General features: G+C 34.4%; 1 protein-coding gene across 1 annotated transcript; it reads left to right on the top strand.

The window, feature by feature from the left end:
• Positions 1-284: 284 nt before the first annotated feature.
• Positions 285-18,519, top strand: LOC135169337 (protein O-mannosyl-transferase TMTC2). Its single transcript, XM_064134245.1, has 10 exons — positions 285-1,487; positions 5,888-6,128; positions 7,363-7,659; positions 9,904-10,792; positions 11,466-11,580; positions 11,700-11,785; positions 12,914-13,158; positions 15,331-15,471; positions 15,552-15,636; positions 16,582-18,519. The coding sequence occupies exons 1-10, from the start codon at positions 1,378-1,380 to the stop codon at positions 16,911-16,913; spliced, it is 2,541 nt and encodes an 846-aa protein (XP_063990315.1). The 5' UTR covers positions 285-1,377; the 3' UTR covers positions 16,914-18,519.
• Positions 18,520-19,026: the final 507 nt, after the last annotated feature.

The following is a 19,026-nucleotide window of genomic DNA, read 5'->3' as shown; positions in this document are numbered from 1 at the left end:
GGGGTGGTTTGGGGGTAGATGAGAGTTTTGAAGTGCGAAGAAATTTTTTTTTTCGGTTCAGTGTCGGGGATGGAATTTCGGGTCTGAGGAGACAAGGGAAGAGTTGGGGTGGATTACCAGATGGTCCAGGGGTGGTTTGGAGGCGAGGGGGTTCTCCTGGTGACATCAAATAACAGGAGGATGAGAGATTATTTAGTGATTTTGGGGTGTTTTTGATGGGGGAGCGACGTGACTTTTGATTTTAGGAAATTTCTAGGTGCGATGAGGGGGTGAGGGGGTTGGAAAGTTTTTATTGATGGGGATGCTGGGTTAGACGCCTTTCGGGGGTTCATATTGATGACTCGGTTTTTATCATGTGAAATTGACTGAGGGGATTTCGCCGGGGATTAACATTTTTTGGTTTCATCCCCCAGTTTGAAGCGATTTTTTTAGTGTTGAACCGGTTCAATTTACTAATTAAAAAACCGCCATTAGCGGTGATGAATAATTCATAGAACCGTGAAATTATTCCCATTCAGTTTCACTAATGAACAAATTTTTGTGATTTTAATTGCAATTGTTAATCAGTTAGGGGGTGAGAAATGAACAAATTTCATTTCGATCTGATTTCGGGGAAATTCTGGCCTTTCAAAGGGCGGGTAAATGGTGACTTTTGGTCGTGAAATGGTGGGGTAAATTTGGCAATTCATTAGGGTTTGAAAAACCATCAATTATCCACCCCAACAATTTCCACAAAAGTGAGGCATAAAAAAAGTTCTTTTCTCCCCAACTGTACAGTGATAATGTAACAGATAAAGTGTTGGACACTCTCGCACATCGGTTTTTACCCCCTTTAATCTCTCCATGAGATCTGAAATAATTGTTTTTTACTTTAGTAAAGTGCTTTCAGGGGTAATTTTTTTTTTTTACCTCCAATGTCTAAAATGGAGTGATGAATGATGGAGCAGTTGTGGGAATATTGAACGAGGACTCATGGAAGGGACAAAGAGGACGAAAAATCCATCACCAAAAAATCAAAATGACCACGAAATTGAGTTAAATAACTGAGGAATTGAAATGTGAATTGTGGGGTTTGAGAGGACGTTTTTTTTCATTTTTCATTTTTCGATAAAAATAAAACGCCCGGCGATTGGAAATTCCGGGGAGGGGTAGATGCGAGGGCTTTTTTTTCTGAGTCTTTTTTTATGACTGATGGAGTAGTCGATTTAATAGTGGAAACGCCGCCATTGCTGGAGTGGAAAAGCGGAAAGAAGAGGAGAAGAAAAGCTACCCCTCGCACTTCACAGACCCGATATCACCCTTGGGAGTGAGCTAACCGTTTGAAATAGTGTACGTGTGTGTGCAACAAGTTAGGAAAGAGAACTGACGTCAACTTGGATGAAATCGAATCCACAATGTGACATGGATGTCCTAGCTATATTCTGCATACTTATTGCTACTGTCCTCTATTATAATACATTTTATGCTGGGTTCGTCTACGATGACAGGTAATTTACTTAATTTAGGGTTGGAGAATTTTATTTTGGTATTTGTCGAGGGAAAAATGTTTTGTTAAATTTATTTATTTGTATTCTTCACTGGTTTTCAAGATTTTTTAATGTGTGAAGGCCTTTCCGGACTAAACCAACGAATTTTTTTTATTTAATATTCAGTGCTTTGTTGTCGAAATTTTGACTATTGTTTACTGGACGTCTATTAAATAATAGAATTTTTCTCTTTGGATTCTATTATTTATTTTAGTACATTTTATGCTGGGTTGAACTATTATGACAGGTAATTTACTTAATTTAGGGTTGGAGAATTTTTTTTTGTATTTGTCGAGGGATAAATGTTTTGTTAAATTCATTTATTTGTATTTTTCACTGATTTTCAAGATTTTTTAAAGTGTGAAATCCTTTCAGGACCAAAACAAACGAATTTTATTTATTTAATACTCAGAACTTTTTTGTCGAAATTGTAGCTATTGTTTACTGGACGCTTAGTAAATAATAGAATTTTGTTCTGTGGATTCTATTATTTATTTTAGTACATTATACATAGGCTGGGTTCGACTATGATGACAGGTAATTAACTTAATTTAGGGGCGGAGAATTTTATTTTGATATTTTTCAAGAGAAAATATTTTGTAAAATACATCCCCTTGTTTTTTTTTACCGATTTTCACGGTTTTTTGGTGGAAAGTTTCCGAGTTAGTTAGAGACAATTGGAAGTTGAGGTAATTGCGGATAATTAGAGACATATGGTAGCATTTCCGGACCAGAAAAACTATTTTTATGTGGCAAATACTCAGAGCTTTTCTGTTGAAATTTTAGGGGTTTTTTACTCGAGGTCTATTGGGGTATAAATTTAAAACAATTTACACTGCGAATTTTGAGTTCTATTATTTATTATGATACATTTTATGTTGAATTAGTCTATGATAACAAGTAATTCAATTAATTTATGAGTGGACTATTTCATTTTGGATTTTTCTAAGGAGAAATATTTTTCAGCAAATGATTTTTTTTTTTGCACTAATCTCATTAAAAATAATATCATATGAACTCAGAATTTTAATTATTATATCGAAAGACATCTGACAGAATAGAAAGAACAAATCAAAATTTTTCTAGATTAAAAATTTCATTTTTTCTCTCGCAGTCCTCTCATTTGTTGCTTCTATCAAAATGAATAAAAAGTTATATAAAAAGTTATCATTCAAGACCTGCTATAAAAGCAATACCAGTGCAATGATTTATGTGAAGAAGAACATTAACTTTTATGTGAGCAATTCCATGGAGAGTCGTTTAATTATTCAGCCCCAAAGTTTCCGATTTTTCTCAATTTTTGATGTTCTGATACCTCCACTGGTATCGATAATCTGGTGGGAAATTCCAAATTGATGGATTTTCCGTGCAGACAGAGGGGATTGAATAATAGAAAATTGACGAGCTGAAAGTCGAGAAAAAAAACCGATAAATTTTGTTAATACAAATTATTGAACATTTTTCTATCAAATTTCACAACGAAGGCAACACACATTTTTATAATTTTATTTTACATTATATCTTTTATTTTATTTATTCATTAACTTTTTTATATTTTCATATTTTATTTATTTATTTATTATTATATTATATAATTTAATATTATATCGTCTTAACAATATTATATTAAAATAATATATTAAAATAGTATATTAAAATAATTCAAATAATAACATTTGCATATATATTCAGTTTTGCTTAAATTTGTTTATAATATTCTACAAAAAACCTAACTCTATGAAATAGATCGATACCAACAAATCACAAAACGTTAAACTGTTTTTTTATAATAGAAGAATTTTTATTGTTATAAATCAGAAGTTTAAAACAATCAGGAGTTCGAGTCTATATGAGGGCAGACATGTGAGGGCTACTTTTAGCGTCATTAGTCGCTTTCTTTTTTTTCTTGATGTTATCAACTCTATTGTTGGTAAATTTGGACAATAATTCGTTGTAATTTCCCATTATTGTGGCAGACATAGACCCGGGAGCACATCCTGGCGGGTGGTCAGAGGAAAATATTGAGCATTTTAACGAAAAAGATTCATAATAAAGATTAAATAATTCGGGTGCGACCTGACTCACGTCAAATGTTACGCTCACGTCAAATATTAATCTTTAATATTACGAGACTGAACGCTGAGTGTAATTATGAAAATCATGACTGAAAATTTGAATATTAAGTGAGTTCTGAATTCAAATGAGCCACCGTAAAAGGTTGTAAACCAATGAGAAATCAGCGTGAGAGACTTTCGAGATATCGATGGTATTTATTTATCCTTTTTACAATAGAAAAATTTGAAATTTGAAAATTAAGGGAGTTCTGAAGTCAAATGAGCCGCTTTAAGAGGCTGTAAACCAATGACAAATCAGTGTGACAGACTTTCGAGATATTGATAGTATCGATTTCTCCTTTTTACAAGACTAAGAGCTATAACCAAACTAAATAAGAGCTTGAAATATTTTTTGTCTAAAGAATTTACGCATTTTTTATCTAAAAATTTATTCTCCAAACAAATATTGATGTTAATTAATTTTGATTTCCCTCTAAAATAATTAGCATTCATTGCGAATTAATAATCAACTGGAGGTGTATTACTTACTCCTCTTATTGTCATTCACTGCGTAATTACAAAAACACAATTTTAAATTTATAGTTTTTTCGTGTTGTTGGTCGCTCCCGAATTTCGATGCAGCGAAGTGGGTGCGACCCGTTGGGGTCAGACTATGAACTCCTGATTCTCCTATTCCGCATACTAATTCAATAGAAATCATTAGCAAAGAGCAGTATCAACAATAATATTACACTTCATGACAACAGAAGTTAATTTTTCCAGCAAAAACCAAGTTTAAACATTCAAATAATTATAAATAAATAGACGAGAGTTGATCCCACCTAAATCCTTATCATATTCATAATCAGCGAATTCTTAAATCCTGATTCCAACGAAAAACCTATTGAGTAAAAAAAATTTGGAGATTTTTCAGTAAAAAAATTTTAAACAGAAAATCTCCAAATTTTTATTTCTTTCGCGGAAAAACCACTGAACCGATTTTTCCTCAATCTAATTATCACTGAGTCACCTGAAGACCTAACGATCGTACATAATTCATTAGTAATAAATTGTTAACGAACATTTCCGTACACACATACACACATCTTGGAAAATGGTCTGTAAAAGTTGTAGTGACCTTGATGAAGATATGACAGAGAATCGAGATACGATTTCTGGGTGATTAGGGTAATTACTCAGTATCGGGAAAATAATAACTGATCCACTGACATGACGTTTGCTCTGGGACTTAATGAAATCAGATTTCTGGCGCTTGAGTTGTAACCTCGCCCCGAGAAAATTGGAAGAATTAATAAGGACGTCAGGCGTCAATCAGTGGAAATTAATCGAACATTATTAGCGGCATCCGTTCATCGGTTTCTATTAATAGAAAATATGGAAATCTTCACAGCATTTCGAATGTTCCAAATTTTGGAGTTAACTCATGAAAATTACTAAGGTAACTGATCGGTAAATTCCTCTAACAGAAATTAAATGTCATATAGTCATGTCATCCCCGACCGAATTAATTAATAATGATAAATCAATTAGAAGCTTTATTAACTGGTTTCGTACTTTGGAAATTCCAATAAAGTTGTGTCATTACTCATTGTAGGAAATTGAATGGTGTTATTGCAATTGCAATTAAATTAGTTTAATTAATTGCTCCATTTTTTTCATGAATTTCTTTTTACAACATACGAATTACCGCAGTTTTATTTGCAGTTTTAGTCACATCATACATCACAGATTGAATGGTTCAATTTTTCTCTGGATTTTCACAATAAATATTTCAATATCAACAAACGAATGCCATTTTTAACAATTTCATTTATGCTCTGAACTTTCCGATAATCCGATGCTATCATTATGGAATTATTAAAATTCTTGTCCACTACGTCATTCATTCCAATTTTTTCATGAATTTCTTTTTGCAAAATACGAATTACCGCATTTTTATTCGCAGTTTACAGTTTTAGTCACATCGTACATCACAAAATTAGTCGTTTCATTTTTTTCCGGATTTTTACAATAAATATTCCACCAGCAAAAAATCGATCCAAACTAAAAATAGAATAAAAATTGAATGCAGTAATTTTAAACAACTTCATTCATCCTCTGAACTTCCCACACAACAATGATTCGAGTCTATCGTTATCGAATTGTCAGAATTCCTATCGACTTCGTCGATCATTCCCAGTTTTTCAAATTTTTTTGACGAATATTCGTGTTTTGGGGAGTCGTTTGTAGTCTATTGTTTGAAACTACGAAACGTCAAAAATTTTTTTCTCACTTTTTGCCTTTCAGACGAGCAATTTTAACGAATCCCGATCTACTTCCAAACTCCCCATGGTTTCCACTGTTGGAAAATGATTTTTGGGGCACACCATTACGTGACAGTGAGTCCCATGGGAGCTACAGGCCCCTCTGCGTTGCGACATTTCGACTGAATCATCTTCTCGGTGGGCTCAATCCTCGGGGATATCATCTTGTCAACATTGGGTTACATGCTGGATGCACCGGCCTCGTTGTGAGGGTGGCCAGGACTGTGAGTAATCGCCCAGTTGAACCGTTAATATAATTCGTTAATTAATGTTGTTTGGCTGAACAAAAAGCATTTTTTGTTCATTTTTTAAAGTGACGATAGCCACAATTTTTCGCCACTTGCATTGTCTTCAATGTTCATGAAAAAATGATCGAGAAGTTTGTTAATTAATAAGTCTCTGGATAAACACTCAGTTTGTAAATTTTAGTTTATGAATTTTAATGAAAATTAGAGCTAAATGTCGACTAAAATCTCTTTTTGAATCAATTTTTTTGGGTTCAGTCGACATCGCTCTTGAAAAATTTAATCAGTGGAAAATTCCGGTTTAAACCATTTTATTTATTTAAAACGAAAGTCACTAAATTTATCCCAAGATTCAAATCATCTCTGAAAAGATTAATTTTGAAAAAAATTCGCATAAATTGGTTTTACTGCTTCGTTATTGAATTAACGATCAACAATTAGAACTTCTAATTGGCTCATTCCCCTCCCTTATTTCTTAATTGAAATGGTTAACAAAAAAATTGCGGACATAATGAATAATTAACTAAAAAATATACCCTAACACACAGTCCATTTTCGTCGAGAATAAAAAATTAACAAAATCAATACATGGAAAAACGAATTGTTCTAAAAATTGAATCACAATAAAAAATAAAACTTTCCACTAAAAATTTTCTACATTTTTCAATTTTTCTTCATCCCCAGCTAACTCCATGATTATAGAATATAAATTAAATACATCCAAAATTTTTACATTAAAAAATCGACAAACTGCAAGAAATGATCGACATAAATTAAAAAAAATATATTTCTTCCAAATTCCTGAGTCAAAATACATAAATCGTAAAACGATTGTCAAACTGTGGTCCCCAGAGTCGACATTGTGCCGAAATGATCACAAAAAATGAATAATTAAATAATAAATAAATAAACAAATAATTCCCCAAAGTCCTGAGCTTCAGAGGTAACAGAAATAAACAAACAATTCAATAATTCAATGCTTTTTTACCCTCCAGAAAAGGTCTGGCATTTTTTTTTTGACTTTTCCCTAATGATTCTGTCGACATCAAGTCATCATCATCGCCAAAATCATCCCATTGCCCTAATCACCCCAACAACACTTCCCTTCAACACCCAATAATCACCCAATTACCGAGACTTATGTTTCTTCCCCTCGGAACCAATTAATCCCCATTGCGCCCCAACAAACGTAAAAACGAAAATAACATTTCAGGTAATACCAGGACGATGGTTATCGCACGCGATCACGGGTCTGTTGTTCGCTGTCCATCCAATTCACAGTGAAGCTGTTGCTGGTATTGTTGGACGTGCTGATTTGCTCGCCTGTTTTCTAACGCTCGCCTGTTTTCTAACCTACGTTGCACACTGCGATCAAACTCGTTCACCACTGATGCTCTTCATAGCCCTGACGTCGTCATTGCTAGCTGCACTTGCCAAGGAAACTGGAATATCCTCACTTGCTCTCTGTTTACTCTGGGAATATAGTCATGGAGAGTCAAATACGCAAAAGGTAAATATTACTTTTGATCGGAGCCGGTGGTGGTTGTCGTTCCACTTCTAGTTCTAACTCCTGGTGTGTACAGTCACTGAATAAATATGTTGTTAGGTAAACGCATGACACACCCTTTGATATGGATGATACTTGTCTGAATTGAGTTTATTAGGGGAGAAGAGCACTTTGGGGTGAATTTTGGAGGACAGTTGCATGTCTCGGGAATTAATGAGCTTGGGGGTAATAGGGATTTTTCAATGGAATTAATGGAATTAAGGACCTTCCAGAGAGCTCGAGTGACTAAATTTGTTTTTATAATCAAAGCCAATGTAATTTTTTTATTTTTGTGAAACACAATTTCTGACAGATCGGGGTCATAGAGTTTCGTGGTTATTAGACACGTTAATTTCATCAATTTCAGAGGTAACAGGGTTTTTTTCAATAAGAAATTGATAGAATTAAGGACCTTCTAGAGAGCTCGAGTGACTAAATTTGTTTTTATAATCAAAGCCAATGTAATTTTTTTTATTTTTGTGAAACACAATTTCTGATAGATCGGGGTCATAGAGTTTCGTGGTGATTAGACACGTTAATTTCATCAACTGCAGAGGTAACAGGGTTTTTTTTTCAATAAAAAAATGATAGAATTAAGGACCTTCCAGAGAGCTCAGGTGACTAAATTTGTGTTTATAATCAGTCAATGTAATTTTTTTATTTTTATGAAACCTAATTTCTGACAGGTCGGGATGACAGATTTTCGTAGAGATTAGACAAGTCAACTTCATCAACTTCAAGAGTAATAGGGATTTTTTCCAATGAAATTAATGGGATTAAGGACCTTCCAGAGGGTCAGGTGACCAAATTTGTTTTTTACAATCACCGCCAATATAATTTTTTTATTTTGACAAAACCCAATTCCTGGCATGTTGGCATCACAACTGAATATCGAAAGCTGAGCTTCATCGAAATTAAAAAATTACTTTGTCGGTAATTAGAAAAGTTAATTTGGCCACCGGAAGCCTCTGGAAGACGCCCCTCAAAGACTAGTTTATTGATTGAGAGAATGAGGGAAAGAGTTTCAATCTTATGTTCTGAAGAGTTCAAATTGTTATAAAAAATTTGGGTTAATATTGTTTAGAAGGTAACAAACAGATAGATTTGCAGAAAACATCAAATAATTTTATCAAATCGGATTTAAGAACAGGAATTTCACAAATTATCGGAATTATCGAATTTTTCAATGATAAAACTAAATTCTTAATAAAAAATATCTATTTTAATTTGTTCACAGCAGAAATTTGTATACCACATGCGATACTTGTTTGAATTGGGTTTATTAGGGAGAGAAAAGTGCCTTATAACAGATTTAGGGCGGGGTAATCCGATTTACCAGTGGCTTTAGGGAACTTATTGATACTAATAAATATTGAAATCGAAGGACGAACACATGGGGGAAGGATTCTGAACGGAAATACCTATTTATTTGCTTCATAAAAATGTTTCGGTGGCGCATGAAAGACAACATTTAGAGAAGCCCGTCTTTAAATAAATAAAACTCATCAATATGTCAGTTTCAGCATTAATTTCATCACTAAAACTCTTTGTGACGCATCTCAAAAACGCTCACACTGAACTAACACAATAATAAGCTTATTACTAAAGAGGTTCATTATCCCATTCCTCATCACCTCAATTAGAATTAATTAAAGTGCGAAATCAATACTATCGCATATCTCTTATTTTATGAAATATTAATACCGGAAGTCTCGTGGAAGTACAATCAAAACAAACGAAAATTACGCCTTTGTTATTAACCCAGAATGAAATGAAACAAATAATCAGACAAACAATTAAACAAATAATGCGACAAATAACGAAACAACACTAAATTCAAATCGATAACAAACTCCCAACTATTCACAAAAAATTAAATTACAAATAAAAAAAAATTGTCCCTTCCCCCATCTTTGTTCCATTTCAAAAGAAATTTAATTAATTCCCCCCCCCCTCCCCCTCCCTCTCTGATTTGGTAGATTCTGGGTCACATTCGTTCAAACTTATTATTTCTCCCCACTTTAATAATTCACTTTGACCCTCAACGTCATCTCAAGCCCATAGTACCAACTTATTTATCAACTTTCCACCCCATGTGCTCAGCAATAAATTCCCACCCTCCCCCTTAATAGCAGTCTCCTCCAATAAGCACCACTCCCACCCCTCTCAAAGAAAAGGAAAAAAAAGTCCAACATTTCTCACTTCCAGGAACGTGAAAGGACCTGGCCACGCAACCGTAGCGTGGGAATTCTGTGGAGTGGCCTATTCCTGACGATCCTTGGAAGAATAAAAATTGGAAACGCAACCCCGGAGTTTGCCAGTGCGGATAATCCAACAGCACGTCATCCCTCCCGATTGACCAGGACCCTGACATTCCTGTACCTACCAGCAGCGAGTCTCCGAATGTTTTTATGCCCCAGTACATTGAGTTTTGACTGGTCAATGGACACAATTCCAAGGATAATATCCCTGACAGATCCAAGAAATTTGGAGTCCTTTTGCCTGTACGTGGTGCTGGTGACAGCGGGTCTGTGGACTGTCCAGCAGTCCAGGATTGAGATTTACGTGAGAAATCGAACGATGGAGAAGACAGGATCACTCGTCAGGGCGTCTTCCAGGTGCTCAGTCTGCGATAATCGAAAAATTGGGGGATGTCATACTGAGGGATGCAGAGTTGCCAATAACAACAATAACAGTGACAGCGTTGACTGCTGCTGTTCATTGAAACCGAGTCCTGCACATGCTGAACCTGTTGCCAGATTTGGAAGGACTAAGTCAGTGACAATTGTCATCATATCGTTGGGCTTCTTGGCGCTGCCGTTCATTCCTGCTAGCAATCTTTTCTTTTATGTTGGCTTCGTCATCGCTGAGAGGATTCTGTACCTCCCGAGTGTTGGAGCTTGTCTGTCGATAGGAGCCAGTGTTGCTGAGACTTACAGGATCGTCAGACATGGATCCAGGACTTGTGGAAGGCTTATTCTGGGGGTCACCATGGTTCTCCTATTTTTTATGGCTGCGAAGACTCTCAGGAGGAACATGGATTGGCACGATGAGGAAAGCCTCTATCGATCTGCTCTGCATGTCAATCCACCGAAGGGTGAGTTGAGTTAGGGTTTCTGGGGGGACTTCGGGGAAATCCTAATTCTCTTCGCATTATTTAATGCTTGAAGGAGGTTATCGCATACTCTGGGCTTCATTGAGCAAGAATGATGACTTTAAAAAATTGTTTTCATAATTAGATAGTGAATTTGATTGGAAAAAAAAGCGATGAAAAAAATTCAGAAGTTTTAAATATTTGTTTCAGTGTATTGTACCACAGTCAATGAATACTTATATTTAATTTATCTTTTATTATCACTAAATTATTGATTCCGTCGTTGATGTTCAAAACGTAATGAACTTAATGTAATTAAAAAATGGAAAAATACTTTTAAAAATAAGATAAATCCATTAAAATTTATTTTGAATTGAAAATAGTTAAAAGACATGAAAAAAATGGCAGGATAATGTCAACAAAAAATAACTGAAGTTAAGTAAAAATCCATAGAAATATATTAGTAGTAAAAATTAATAGAATTAATTAAAACGGCGGGAAAAAAATTATTTCTGTCGAATAGACTCGATGCTTGACCTGTTTCATTATCAAAAAGAAACCCTTTAAATTTCGCAATTAACCGATAAAAAAATCTCAAATAAATTTGCAACTCACCACGATAAAATATGTCATCATCTCCACTTATTTTAAAAATATCTTCCATCTTATTTTCCAGCATACGGAAATCTTGGTGGTATACTCAGCAGCCAAGGGCGATTTGCTGAAGCGGAAGAAGCATTTATCCAGGCCCTCCGTTATCGACCTAATATGGCTGACGTACACTACAATTTGTGAGTCATTTTATTTTATATATTTTCCACCCTCTGCGGAATATTTATTCCACGAAGAAACTGTGGTGGGATACATTTTTCATATTTTCTTACTCTGTTACTTATTTATTTTTATTCAGGGGAATTCTGCACCAGGCGAGGAGGAATTATGACGAGGCCATATTGAGTTACCAACGAGCTATTAATTTTCGACCTTCTTTAATACGTGAGTTGAAAGACAATATTTATGTGGTTTTGTCTGATGACATTCTTAGTAGCATTCGCCTTGGCATTTATCAAGAATTCAAAGTGAAAACATCATGAGATTTCTAATAATACGATTCGGTATAAGAAATTGTATTTTCCCTCATCGAATCCTTATGATTAATAATTATGACTATTAATCATATGAATTATGATAATTATCGCTTTATTCAGAGTGCGATCACATTCGGTCGGTTGCAATTGAAACGCAGAAACTAAATCGATTTAAATAAATATAATTCACGGAAAATAATATTGAAAAAATTTGAGTTTAATAATTTTTAGCATATGACCTTCAGTTCTTTAGTCATTACTTTTTTTGTCATTTTATTTCTACCGATTCCATTGGTAGTTGCATGAAATGAAGCTCACAATTCCATATTTTTTATGGTTGACTACCTCGGCCATCTCCGTGACTCTTCGGTTCCCCTGGCGGATCGTCTAATGGCGACTCGATGGTTCTTCGATTGGACATCGACTTGAGCACTTGGCCAAAGGCTGATTGATCGTTTATCGATGACTCGGTTATGATTAATGAATCGAGGGTCGAGTGGTAATCGATAGTCAGTCGATTGCCATTCGATATCCAGTTAATAGTTGGTCCATCGCTACTCGATCGTCTGTCAATAAATTGAGCAACGATTGACTGGACACCCGATTCCATTTTGCTATCGAGTGATCCCTCAGGAAACCGGAACTCATTTTACTGAATAAGAATAATAATGATGATTATATAACTGCTTTAAATTAATTAAATTATGAATCGTACATAATAAACGAAAATTATGTAGTAAATCCCCTTTCGGATGTAATCAGTTAATGAATTAACATAAATAACTATTATCTCAAATGCGAATTAAATTTTCCATAATTATAATCGAGTACAAAAACTAGTTTAGATAAAGTTAAACAAAATTTTAAGCAAATTTTCTGGATGAAGTCGTAAAAATCATATTTTTTAAATATTGAACGAGAAAATTTAAAGAATTAATATATTTTTATTTCATTTTAGTGAGAAATAACGTTCCCTTCTTTCCCCACTCTTCTAAATGAGAAAAAACTGATCCTTAAATTCCTATGGCATTAACAGAGGCTTACGTGAATCTCGGAGTGACCTTAATATCTGTTGGACGTAAAATCGAAGCTGCCGACATACTACGTACAGCAGCATCAGTTAATGGAGCAGGACTTAAAGACAAAAGAGTCCATGAAGCTGCTAGAATCCAGGCCCTTTTACGTTTGGGTTCATTGCAGACAGATGATGGACATCTTCATGAAGCAATGTTATCATACAGGGAAGCACTCCAGACTCTGCCGGAGTATTATCCACCCCAGGTAATGCGAAAATGGCGATAATTAAGAATTTTTATATCTTGGGCAGGGCAGATCGATTAATCTAGATCGAGATCTCTGGCGATTCGTTTTACGCAGATTATTTCATCAGCGACTGTAGGATTTTACCTTCTCTTCGAAGGGATAAACGAATGAAATTGTTTTCGAGTAAATTTGCAGCGATATTCATTAAACTAGGAATTATGTAGTAGATTTATTTTAAGATTTTTTAAGGGGTCAGGAGGAGGTCTCTTGGGGTTTTATCCTAATTATTTACAATAAAATTATGTGATATTATTAAGTTGGGGATTATTTGATTTAGTGCAGCCAAAATTTCTTTTTTATCGTATGATCTTGGATTCAGATATTGTATTTTTGTAGCTTCCATTGTTAATTAACCGATTTTTTAACGAAAAGAAAAAAAAATCTTTTTCCGAAGGAAAATAAATTTGGGGTGGACTGGAATCAATTTTATCAACTTTCCGGCTCAATTTATAAGTTTCTGAAGATTCGGGAAATAATTTTCATAAACATCATCATTTCATTGAATAATAAATATATTAATATATTCATATATTATAAATATATTTAGAAATCACATGTGTTGAAGATAAATCCATTTTTTTTACGATGAGTACAGATTTGTTGAGGGGACCTTCCCCTTGAAATCACAGACTAAAGTATATTGTCACATGTCAATAAAATTTATGATGAATAGAAGAATTAATTAACTTTAACAGCTTGATAAAAGCCAGAAATCGTATGGGGAGGAATAGCTCACTAAAAATTACCTGAAAGTTTCGTAACTCCCAAGTGAACACAAAGGTCCGATAAAAATGGCGAAGGATTCAATAAAAAATTCCGAATGCTCTGTAAAAATTACGAAACTCGCTGTTTCGTACTTTTTATCGGATCTTTCGTAATTTTTATTCAATCTTTACTCTCCCTTACAAATTACGAAACTTCTACGTAATTTTTACTGAATATTTCCCTTCGTGTGATGGAAAATGAAAATTAAATGACTTTAGTAGACCCGGATGTATAAAAAAACGCAAATTGCTTCAATATATTTTCAGAGCTCGTTCAACGAAATTAGAACTCGTAAAAACCCTTGATATTGGAGTTTACATTCCGAACTGTTTATTAAAAATTAATTTTCAGTTGGATTGAACAAGTCTTTGTACGATTTCTATTTTTTTTATTCTCGTAATCCACTTTAAATGGAAAAATATTTTTATGGGTGGAAATTCTGAGATGTTTGGGGTATGGTATATATGTTCTGTTTTCCTGGGTCTAAATAGAGATCCATAAGAGGGACCGTTGTTAATGTGATTTCTCAGGCCCAGAGTGTTGTATCCCTTGTGTCACTCTAGTTAGTTCCTCTAAGGAAACGAACCCGGGAGGATTTGCCTTTTCGAGCGTATAAATAAAAGCACTTAAAATCCTTATTCACCAGTTCGAATTATCTAAAATTACCCAGGAGGTATTTGCGCTCGTCGGTAACGTACTGGCCCTCCTGCCAACGCGTCCCAGGAGCGCAGGTTTGAATCCTCGTGATGAAAGATTTTTTCATCACTAGAAAACGAACCCAGTGCATGTGGAGCACTGGTGTAAGCGTTGGATCTCAATAAACACAGAAGTCTTATTCCACGAAATCCTCATTCTTAGACTAAAATACAAGTTCTGGTTGAAAATCTTCCTGACAAATTGTTACGTAAAGTAATGCTGAGTCGATACTGAGGAAAAATCCGGAGGTCCTCAATTTAAGTGTTTGTCATTAGTCCTTGGAGGGGATGTTTTCTACCAAGGAATAGAAATTCAGTGAAGAGGGTCTTTGGTTCATTGGAGCAGCGTCTGGAGGATCATCTTGGGATCTAGAAGATTCTTGGAATAAAGTCCAGATGTTTTATTGGGGAAGGTCCTAGAGGATGGTACGAGTTCACTTGAGGTCCGCTACTAATAATTAACATTTAGATATGTCGATGTATAACATAACTATGTGGAGTTAGATATAAATTAGTTTAGGGGCGATGGGGGTAGGGAATTAGTCTGGGGGACCCTACGTAGGTACTGGACAGGGAGGTAAAGACCACAAGGTTCATAAAATCTGGGATCATCCAATAGCTAAAATTACCCCATCTCCAATACTTGACGACTCAATATTTTCATTTGCAGGCGGTCTATAACTTGCTAGGCGAGACCTTGTCAAAGATGCAGGAGTACGCCGAGGCAGAGAGATGGTTTCGTGCTTGTCTCGTCCGAGAACCCAACTATATTCCAGCTCATATTACTTATGGAGAGTTACTTGCCCGTAATGTATGGAATCTTTTTTTTTGATAAATTGTAAAAATAGATATTAGGTGTCCACGAATAACAGTTTATCATTTTTTTTACAGTCCAGTCGTGTGTTGGAGGCTGAGCGGTGGTTCGTCAAGGCTACGAGACTCGCCCCGCGTGACCCCAATGTACATTATCGCTATGGTAATGTTGGATAATTTATTTATTTATTTTATTCAAGTTCTGGTTGGATAGACTGAACTATTTGGAATAAATCGTGTTTGTTTTTTTTATTATTTTTTATTTTATATTTTATCTGAAACATTGGTGGGGTCCTGCAGCAAGCGCGATGCCCAGAAAAAAACAAAAATATCCTGACAAAAAACGTAAAAATATAGAATCTGCCCTTTTTAATTTATACGGTGGGATAAATGCAATAAACGCAAGAGGAGTAATGTCTGATTTGGCGGTGGAGGGGGAGATAGGGGAGGGTTATAAATTTAAAAGATTTCCTAAGGGGTTCATGGAGTATTATTTTAGAATATTGATCTCTGAAAAATTATTAAATATTAAAAAAAAAAATTTTATTACCGTAGAACCCATTATTGTAAAATCTCTAGAACCTTAGGGATTAGAAAAATTTAATTGTGGTGTTGATCAACTGTCACTTGGCAATTAACCAGATACAAAAATGAATTTAGCTGCCCCTCTCCATCCCTCACAATAAAGTGACAGACCAACACCACCTCAATTAAATTTTTTTAATCCCCCGCGAGGGTTCTACGTATTTTATGGTGAGACTATGGTAATTAAAAACGTTCTAAAAATATTTATAAAATTTTCAGAGAATATTTTACAATTGGTCTCCACGTATTGATTACAGAATAATTTATGTTCTGAATATTTCCCCTTCATCCTCCCCCGTCTGATAAGCTAAAGTGACAGTTACAGCAAAAATGATCCATTTCAGATATTTCAGTGTATCCGACCGATCCTTCAATCTTAATTCGATTCCATCGCATTCATTTCCCTGTCAATTGTAACAGCAATTCAGTGATGACTCCTTTGGTGTCAGGACTATTCCTTCAATAATCAATTCAACACATGTAAAGTCAGGAGATTATATTTTTCTTGAATTTTAAATTTCAGGAATGTTTTTGTCATCCCAAAATCGATTCCTCGAGGCCGCTCGTGAACAGTTAAAAGCAGCTGAACTTGCTCGCTCTGATTACGAGCTATCAGTGGCAGCAGCATCAGCTCTTCGTCATGCTGGACGTCATGACGAGTCTGAGACGTGGTACAAGCATGCAGCAACCCTGAAGCCCAATGAAGCAACGAGTCATACTAATCTTGGAGCAATACTCCACGTCAATGGAAAATATCGTCAAGCAGCAGCTGCATATCGTAAAGCCCTACGTTTACAGCCAAATGATCCAACGACAATTACAAATCTCTACAAATTAATGGCGCTTATAACGTGACCCTCGATGGGGGATCCCCTGTCCCCCTTCATAAAACCTCATATTTCGGAAGGGAGGCAAAACGCTATTGATCCGTTTTGTTTTACTGAACCAAGCTTTAATGGTAAATTTTCATTCTGGTATTTATTTGATAAATTGTTTGCCTACTATTCAATAATAATCATGTCCGTGCATAAAATCAAGAATCGATGGCGTTCAATTCATCCATACTGCCTGCTATACTACATGTAAGAGAATAAAGCTTAGTTTATTTTTCTCTAAGATCACGTGTGTTTGTTTTTATAAATTATTCGTGTGTTGTTTGTGGAGAACATATTGTTGGCTAATTGTTTTATCGATTTTTTCATTTGCGCTGAACCGTTAGGTCTTCATGCTCATTAATTATTGGATTAAAACGTTGTGCGTTCGGTTGGTTGCAATAACAATTGTTTATTTTTCAGTTCTCACATTTGTTCCATTTTTTGTTATAAAATTTGCGTTCAATTGTGGAGAGTCATGAGGGACGTTGAAATTCTTTCATCTTCATGGGTTGAAAAATAATGATTTATTTGTATTTTGGGTGGGTTTTTTATGTGGATTTTGATTGTGGTTAATGTAATTATTAACGTATTCGGTAAATAGATGATAAATTACTGAAAAATAGTAGCTGTTAGACAATCCCACGATAATTTTTAAATTATGGCTTTTAACTGACAATAATACATTTTTATACCGGTGCTAAACATGAAATTAATATTTAACATATTTATTTGCCAGTTATGCAATGCTAGGTGGGTAATTTTCAATAATTTAGTTTATTTATTTTGCTTTTTACGTAATATCGAAGGAATTTAACGAAGATGTGAAGATCATTCTCTTTGATTGCAAATTAAACGAATTTTACGACTGTAGCAGACGAGAGATTTTTTTAATCAGATTTTGACAAATATCTAGTCTATATCTTAATACTTTGGAATTATAATTTAATTAAATGCCTTGTTTGCATTTTTCTGAAACTCATTTAGGCGCTAATGACGTTTATCGTTTAATGGGGTGAAGAGATTTATCGGAATTTATGAAAAATTATAGTGAGAGATAATGATGATTCTCTTTACTATATTTTAGGACAGTCAAAATTTATCTGTAAGTAAATGGTATATTAATATTACAGATGTACATACCACGACAAAATTTTCATTCCAAAACATGTTTGTTGGAAGAACATTTTATTTCTTTATTCATTTTCTTTGAAATCCTGAGATTTGGTACAAGTGGGAACCAAATTGCATTCACACACATTTACTTTGTATTGTTTAAATATTTCACGATAGCGTGAAATATTTCATTCAATTGATCAACGAAATCGTATTACGTCTTTCATACAGATTGTTCTGTTCAAAAAATTGTATTTTATCAACAGAAAAGTGTTGACTTCTGTCAAATTAACAGGAAATAGGACTAGATACTAGAATTTGTATTACTTTTTTTACTACCTCTTGCAAGGCACATTCAAATGAAATTCATGTAAACTCGGGTTCAGTGATAACGGGTGTGCCTGCCTCGTTTCCCCCCGAAAAAATGAGTTTTTTTTTATTCTTCAATATTAAAAGTTACTGAAAAAATTGTACAGTTTACAACGTGTGTTGTTATTTATCCTGATCGACGTTATCCAACTCTCCTAGTTCCCATCGCAAATATTCAACACTCAATTATTTTTTGATCCATTCTTAGGTTCTTTAAATATTTTTTCTTCATGAGTGAGTAATACATTAGACACATAATTACGTTAACATTAGGCCGTATGGTATATACAGAGAATGAGATTGAATTTTATTGAGTGAATATGTTTAATCGATTGAGTGAAGCAAGAATTTATTTGCTTTTTCTGATGATTAATTTGCTTCATCGAAGAGACATAATTACATGGCCTTTAGCAATGACAGATAGTTCAATTAATTTATCAAGTTGTGATGTTTATACTTCTCTTAAGTAAAAAATTGAATCATCGAATTGTTTATTCTCTTCTATTTTGGCTGCTGAATAGTCAGTGAAAGCTCACCACCAAAGTGTTAAGTAAATTGATTTAATGAGCAAAGCCCAATCATTTCCATTGGCATATGCCCAACTAATTAGA

This window comes from Diachasmimorpha longicaudata, chromosome 14, assembly GCF_034640455.1.
Source record: "Diachasmimorpha longicaudata isolate KC_UGA_2023 chromosome 14, iyDiaLong2, whole genome shotgun sequence".
Lineage (NCBI taxonomy): Eukaryota > Metazoa > Arthropoda > Insecta > Hymenoptera > Braconidae > Diachasmimorpha > Diachasmimorpha longicaudata.
Note: the sequence above shows the minus strand (reverse complement) of the source record. Positions and strands in the feature narration are given on the sequence as shown.

Bases quoted from the DNA above. Each gene is read 5' to 3' on its own strand.
- LOC135169337 (XM_064134245.1), top strand. From the start codon at position 1,378: ATGAAATCGAATCCACAATGTGACATGGATGTCCTAGCTATATTCTGC. The intron at 1,488-5,887 runs GTAATTTACTTA...TTTGCCTTTCAG, and splicing joins GGGTTCGTCTACGATGACAG to ACGAGCAATTTTAACGAATC. The intron at 6,129-7,362 runs GTGAGTAATCGC...ATAACATTTCAG, and splicing joins TTGTGAGGGTGGCCAGGACT to GTAATACCAGGACGATGGTT.